This window comes from Gavialis gangeticus, unplaced genomic scaffold (genome assembly GCF_001723915.1).
Source record: "Gavialis gangeticus isolate Ggan-Ray unplaced genomic scaffold, GavGan_comp1, whole genome shotgun sequence".
NCBI lineage: Eukaryota > Metazoa > Chordata > Crocodylia > Gavialidae > Gavialis > Gavialis gangeticus.
The window spans coordinates 7918417-7926307 of NW_017729013.1; the positions used below are offsets into that span (position 1 = coordinate 7918417).

Sequence of the window (7891 nt, forward strand, 5' to 3'; positions counted from 1 at the left end):
CCGAGGTCCCTTCCAGCCCTAATGTCTATGAAAATCTATGAAACCTATGAGGCAGGAAAGTTCTACTCATCCTTCTGGTTTCACAGATGGAAGTAAAGTGGACACAGACTAAGAGCTAGGTATCCTTCACATGCCTAAGTGACAGGTGCATAGTTGCAAGTCCTTGGCACCACTTGACAGAGTGTGGGGTTCTTTTCCATCTGTTGCAAAGTAAGAGCACGCTGTGCATGCACTGTTCAGGAGTAAGTTGGAGGTACAGTAGGACCTTCCCATGTGTTAGCCTAGTAGTTAAGGTAAGTTACCTGCTCAGGAAGGAGGAGCCCCAGGATCTAGGACCTCCTTAACCAGAGGGGCATTAAATTGATGCTTCCAGCTTCTTAGTAAAAGATCCTAATTACTACTCAGCCTGCTCTCCTGTGCTTTCCCTGATAAATAGCTGTGCAGGAGCTTCCATCCTATTAAAGAGAACCCAGGGCACTGTCTATTCCAGGACAGAATCCATCTTACTGGGGCAAACACCTTCTGGCTTATTTGCTTCCTCTGGGTCCATGTATGTCCTCTTGGCTCATCTTTGCTGAGAAGCAGGAGGCATAGCATCAAACTTTTAGTGCTGCTACTTCTAGTGATAGGCCACACTTGACACAGCACTGCAAGGTCTATGAGAAGTTTTATGTAATGGTGCTGCTATGACCGAGGGCTCCATTTATACTTCACTGTCTGGCTGAACATTAACTTCATAAACACTAGATGATGAAAGTCAGACTTTGCTCTCTCAGTTAACTAGCTAAGAAGAAACTACTAGCATTTGACTGGCAGCAGGCAGGCTCAGGTTCTCTTTTCCTTTCTACTGCAACCACTCCATCCTTCAAGATGGCTGAAGCTCAGGTCTACCTGGTGACAGGAGGATGTGGTTTCATTGGTGAGCACATTGTGGAGCTGCTGTCCAAGCAGGACTATGTCAGTGAAGTCAGAGTCTTTGATGTGGCAGCCAGTGAGGAAGTGAAGAAATTCACCACAGGTATGGAAGTGTAATGTATGAGAAATAACTGCTCGCAGTCAGGGAAGTTCTCTTTCCATTTATGACAGAGATCCCATAATGATGGACACAGAGGAGGAACCTGAACACAGTAGATTGAAAAAAGAACAGCTACAAGATGAGGGAAATTAGCATAGTGTCCAACTTAAGTTATTCCACAAATGCTGCCTCCTGACTGAGAACACAGTCACCAGATAGGAAACTTTGCTAACTGGTTATATCTGCCCCAGTGGGCTACGCCACTGATGGAAGATGTGGTAGTAAACCAAAAAAACTCAAACCTCCCAACCCCCCCAAACCTCATGTTACTCAACAGCTTAGATATACAATACAAATCAGTGAATCGCCATTTAAGGTGTGGATATAGGAATTTAAAGCCGTTAGTAACAAGGCTGATGTGATTGCTTTATTGTGTGGCAGAGTCTGGCTGAAAAGGTGAAATTATATATTTAGAAGCAATTCTTGTGGGGGTCAGAGGGGAATAAGAAAAATAAGGTGCAACAGCCCAGACTGTCCAGCGCATAGTTGTTTCATTATTTTGGTATTGAGCTCCCAGCATTTCCAATGAAGTCAATGGAGATGTAGGTGTTTCACACCCTTCAGGATTGCACCATTAGTGTCAAATCATGTTGGTCCCTCTACATCACTATCTAATGCAAACATCTGAGGGTAAATGTAATAAAGATAGAAAATGTAGATGGGCGAGGGGTTGGGGAGATCTGTGGGGTTTAGAAAAGCCAAAGACTGCAAACTTTAAATAGGGGAAAAGAAGAACCCTTCACTGGTGCAGTACAATAGACTCCCTCTCATTTTAGGAGGCAGGGAGGTTGAGAGAGAGAAGAAAAGGCCCAGCTTGGCTATCATTACTCAGGCACTGATCCATCATGGGGGTCCCACACTTGCAGATGTGTGCCACAGGAAGCTGGCTCACATCCACAAGTGAGGAACCTATGTAAGACAGACAAGCTGGAGGACAGAGCCGTATGGAAGAGATCTCTTGGATGTAATAAAAGAGGAGAACTTTCCTATATTTTAAAACAAATCTCCTTCTCTGCATTTTATTCCGTAAGTTTTTATTTCTATAGATTCCTGGTTTATTTCTAGATAAACTCTCCTGGTTTCATTCCTCCTGTCTTCTATGAACTTCAAGTCTTAGGGATAGTCTACTCAGGATTTTCTGCTTGCCTGGTATTTTAGTGCCTTACACTTCTCTGGCCAAGTTTTCTGCTCAGTTACATCTTTGTCACCTTGTTGACTACATCACTCATTCAGTACCATTCTGTGTAGAAGTGCTAGACATTTACAGTGACAGATACACTTACCTTGATCCACAGCTGGTGCAAAACAGCATGCAGCAATGCTGATCTAAACCAACTGGGTAACTGGCCTACCAAATATAAGAGATACAGGGTCATATTCTTTTCTGATGTAAAGATTGTAATGGAGAGGTAGCAAATCAAAATTGGTTTGAATTTGTCCCAGGCAGAACAGGGCTTTTACAAGCACGATTCTCATGCTGCAGGAAGCCTGATATGCTGCTTATTATGTATTTTGTATGATTATTTCTACATCTGGGGTTAAACATTTTTTCCAGCTACCACACATGTAACAGTGATGAAAGGAGACATCCGAGACTACAATCTGCTCCTTGCTGCCATGCGGGGAGTCCATGTGGTTATTCACACAGCTGCTACTGTTGACTACAGAAATACGGTCCCCTTTTGGGAAATGAAAGCTGTCAATGTTGGGGGTAAGCTCTTTAGAACAAGGAATTAAGGCCCAACTCGTATTCACAGCATGAAGTCTTATAAGGGAATATGACATGTGTCCTCTTTGATTTTGTTCTCACCTGCATTTTGAAAGCACCACCTTGCTACTCGATTGAAAAGATGGTAGCAACCTTTCCTTTCGAGTGAGAAAGTGTCTCTTTACCCCTTTCCCCTGGTTCAGGCCAGACAATGACACTCACTTCAGCTGCTATGAGGAGATGCATGGTGCAAAGTTACACAACTAATGAGGGAAAAATCTTGCCTGGTGAATACGCTCTGACATAACATCGTATGTGGAAGATACAACTATTCTGGTAAGGGGGTTAATGTTCCCCACTGTAGCTATACAGATAGAAACCCTAAAGGGCAAATATAATTATATCAGTAGGGCGTTATTCCTGATATTTGCACAGGACTAGCACTGAAGAAACCCAGCCATGGACTAGGATGACACTGTACTAGCTGCTGTATAAATGCAGAATAAAAGAAAAACATATATGCCTTCTGGTCCAACTAGACTGTAATGTTTCCAGGAGCATCTATGAGGGAACAAGCTATAACAGTAATAAGTGCATCCAGGCTGGAGGGGTAGCCCCACTTTAAGTATACCAACAGAATTAAAGCTTCACAGCTTGTGTGTGGAGACAAAAGCAAACCTACGCAAGAGACTATCTTCACCATTTTCTCCCTTTCACTAGGGCTACTGATTTCCTCTTCGCCTTATGCACAGCCCCCTCCCCCACTGAAATAAAATCCGTTCATAAATCTAGCAAATAAGCACAGGCCATAAAAATAATGAAACCCACATTACAGCAGCTATTCCTAATGCACTTCAGGCTGTTATCTGAAAAACAGTTGTTAACCACAAAGAAGTAGAAAAAATATATACATCAAACTCAGTGACTGCTTAAGGCACCTGCAATTTAGTGTTGTATTTAAGAGCAACATTTGAATTTCATTTCTTTGGGTTTTTTTCCCCCTCCCGTTTCCAAAAATAGATGCTTTTAAATGTGCCTGCATTCGGTACTTGCAGGGAATAGTCCAAGCCTGAGGGTTCCCGTCAGTCTCTGTAAGATTCCCCTCTGCATTGTCTGCTTGCAAGGCAGCAAGGTCTTTTACTAGAAAGCAATTTGCAGAGCTTGGTAAGCTTAGGGGACCTACCCATTCCATAATCTGCTAGAGAAAAGAGGTATAGGTTAATATTTTCCATAGGGACTAGGGCACTGGTGCCTCCAATTTAAAGGAGCCCTTTTATATATAAACAGAAGTCTTATTTTCAAAGGGTGGCTGTTCTGCTCTTCTAAGGCATCTTATTTTGAAGACCTCAAAATGAAGGCAGCTGCACTTATGAGTCACTTTTGAAAGTATTGTTACTTCTGGGAATGCTTTATAAGACAGGACTTTGCATGAAAAGCAGAAGAAAAAAACAGCAATTTCATTTTTACTTGAGTCCTATTATGGGATTTAGACATTTGGGTTTAAGGCCATATGACCTTCTAGTCCGACTTCCTTTATAACCCAGGCCAGAGAAATCCCACCCCCCCCCACAATTCCTGCATCAAGCTCAACCATTTGTGATTCAACCACAAGGCCTTCAAGGAAGACATTCATCTTTATTTGAAGGTTGTAAGTGATGAACGCATCACACTCATTGGGAACATGAGCCGCTAAACTAAGCCTCATTGTAAAAATATTGCACCTTGCTTCTGGTTTGTATTTTGTTTTCATTATCCAACTATTGGTTCTTATTATACCTTTGCCTGCTAGATTTAAGAGCTCTCTGCTATCAGAAATTGGTCTATGTAAGTACTTACAGACCTTTAATCAGTTTTTGACAAGCCCAATGGATTTAAGCTCAATTATTTCCAATGGTGTATTTTTTAAACAGGTGTTCTCCATTAACGTCACATTGTGGTGAGCTAGTGGAGAGGTCAGTTGGTTATGTAGCACTGATGGTAGTTTGCATTTTTACTACCTGTAGCCACCCAAACCCTGGGAAGTCTTGACAATGTAAGATCTTGCTTTTGGTGACAGCACACATACCCACACACATATGCATTCACACACACACATTTATTATTTTATATGTGTATATATATAAATGAAGTGTAGACCATATAGCCCTAAGCAGGACCTGCACCAAGGTTTAGAAACAGACCTTAACTTTCAAAGTAAAGAAATTACAGGTGTTTTAGCAACTGTAACTTATGAGGTGCTGGGTTCCCTCAACAGGAATGGAAGGCACTTATAGCACAGGCATCATTCTGGTCTTATCATACACATCTTCCTAGAAGAGCTCAAGCCAAAATTCATTGCAATAGATGTGTAAGTCTAATGTAGAAATGCCATCAAATTCGTTGAAATGCTACAGCTGCGTAATTTCACCAGAGCAGGAATGGATATTGGTCGCAGAGGACACCAACCTGTTTTGTATTAATTGAATCTATTGTCTGACATTAAGGTTGCAAACAGCCTGAACCTAGTAGTTATGATGACCAACTCTGGAGAAGTCCACAAAAATAGGCACCATTTCCCCGATGTGAGCTTTTTGTTGTCAATTTTATAAGCAAAAACTAATCCCAGCCTGCTGTTCCCAGGGGCTGAGAGCAGAAAGGCCTCATTCTTTCCACTCATCCCTAATCTAAACCCTAGCACCCCCTCCCCCCATACACACACACACCTTCCTTTTTACACTCTATAGGAAAAGTAGGATCTGGTTGATAACAGTACGCTTCAAGTTGGCACTATTTCAGCTGTTAACAGCCCAATGAGTCATATTTCCCAACTGTAGCCACCACTACCATATTGTAAGCCTGTTGAGCCTGCAAGAACAGACCTGAGCCAACCCAACTTGTCCTATGACTTTGCAACAAGATTCAGCCATTGGGAAAATGGATGCAAGTTTTCAGAGTCAAGCTTGTGATCTAAACTATTTTTGGCTTATCTAGCAGGAACCAAACCAATAGGGTCCTAATCATTTTGCATTCCTGGCATGCTGTCTAGGTACTGAAAATGTGCTGAGGGCCTGCTGCTTTCTGAGCATCCCGTACATTGTCTATACAAGCTCTGTGGCTGCAGTGGGGCCCAATAGTTGGCGAGAACCCATGCTTCGGTAAGGCTGAGCAGCTCTGTTGCACCCATCTGATTTCTCAGGGTTAGCTTTGGAGAGGGGGCCAGCCTGGGGAATGCAAGAGGAAAGTGTTGATTCCCATGTTTTGTGCACATCATCTGCTATCATTCAGGGCTTACAGGACAGACAAATGGCCTAAATGTCACCAGTAGTGGAGAACACTACAGGAAATGATGCACCAAGCAGCACATGAGCCACATCTCAGTCTGGTTTCCTGCCAATCCCATTTGACCACCCATCCCTGACCATACACAGAGCCCCTTTTCCCTAGTTCCCAAAACCACATCAGATCAGGTCCTATCCCGGCTCCACTGAAAAGAGTCCTGGTAGCCAAAGAACCTGATTTCACAAGACACAGAGGGTACTTGGTATTACAGGGCAGGGGAACAGAAAGCCTGTTTGCAAATCTGGGCCCTGACTCTCCTGTCCCTGGGAACCCAGAGTAAGTCAATGGAATGGTATTGGCATAAAGCAAGAGTGGGAACGGTATTGGCATAAAGCAAGCCCATGTTATGAAAAGGTATCAGCTGTCTCTAGACAGAGGCCAGCTGGAAAGCTGCACAATATGGCTATGATTTTCATGCTGAAAATACAGGTAATGCAGCTTCCTTACCCCTCCCACTCCTGCGATTCTCTTGTGGCCCACACCCCTGCCCTTCTTTCTTCTTTTTTCCTTCTGTCCATCCCTTTTCCCCATCATTGATTGTATAATTGCATTTAACTCACTTTTACATGCTGGGGAACTGACACAGACAAAGCACGATTAGTCTCTGGACAGGGTGATGGGTGCTGGGGTATGCTAACACCTCAGCAACCGACAATAATAGAAAATGCCTCTGTCAGTCTCAATCCCTCCGAGACAGCCACCGCAGAGATCCCTTCTGACAATGCCACTCTCGTCTCATTAGTGTTCAGTTCTCTGTGATCATTTTGAAAAGCAAAAGCATTATGCGGAGCTCTTTGTTACTAGCAAGCTTCAAAGGCGGGAGATGGTAGGGGGGGACAGAGGGGATGAGCACTTGAGCAGTACACTCCAGTCCGGGCCTCACATGGGGGTTACCTCTGTGGGGAGCTGCTGCTTTTAAAAGCTTCACAAGAGGGAGAGAGAAAGAGAGAGATTTTCAGGTGCAGCAAGCAAACAATTAAAGGCAGGACTTCTAGACAAACCTCTTCAGTGCCCAAGGTTTCCAGAGTTTCTGGGGCATGGGAAAAAAACCAGGCACAATCAATCTTCTGTCTAGCTTCTTTTTTCGTCTGCCCCCTGGTCATCACCCATAAGCCCAGGAAGGGGGAAGGTGGTCTCATGACAGCAATGCAGGGCACAAGGAGACTTGGGTTACATGCCTGACTCGTTATTTAATTGTATTACTATAGCATCTAAATCAGTTAAGATCAGAGTCTCACCATACAGGCGGTGTCCTAATAAACAAACAAGGGACAAAGGGCAGGAGAAGAGTAGTAGTATCACCTCCACAGGTGGAAACCTGAGGTGCAAGCAGTCAGGTAAGTTGCTCAAGGTCAAAGAAGAAGCCTGTGGCATAGCCATAAACCATGGGCAGGCAATTATTTTGGGCAGAGGGCTGCTTACTGAGTTTTGGCAAGCTGTCGAGAGCCACATGGCAGGCAGCCAGGGGCAGATAAATATTAATTTTCTAAACTTTGTAGGGGCCCCAGGGGCTGGATGGAGTGGCCTGGAGGGCTGCATCCAGCCCACAGGCCACATTTGGCCCACCCCTGCCACAAACTGACCACAACTACCTTGAGGTCTAGTCCAATGCCTTGAACAAGAGCATCCCCTTTGTGACCGACTCGGATTCAATGTGGCCAAATCGCTGAATCCGAATCGCATCAGGTTCCAATTGAAAGGTTCGAATTGATTCAAAGCTCTCCGAATCTTTGGAAAATTCAGGCAGTCTCAGCAGGGAGCTGCAGCCAACTTCAAACTGGTAAGTACGG

At 44.0% G+C, this 7891-nt stretch overlaps 1 protein-coding gene across 3 annotated transcripts in view; it reads left to right on the forward strand.

Annotated features, from left to right (window-relative positions):
• Positions 1-797: 797 nt before the first annotated feature.
• The window catches only part of HSD3B7 (hydroxy-delta-5-steroid dehydrogenase, 3 beta- and steroid delta-isomerase 7), a 25196-nt gene continuing 18102 nt past the window's right edge, over positions 798-7891 (forward strand). For all 3 annotated transcript variants that reach the window (XM_019511448.1, XM_019511449.1, XM_019511447.1), the window contains exons 1-3: positions 798-1018; positions 2631-2786; positions 5809-5917. In XM_019511448.1, coding sequence (XP_019366993.1) covers positions 871-1018; positions 2631-2786; positions 5809-5917 — 413 coding nt within the window. In that variant the 5' untranslated portion in view covers positions 798-870. The remainder of the gene's footprint in view (positions 1019-2630; positions 2787-5808; positions 5918-7891) is intronic.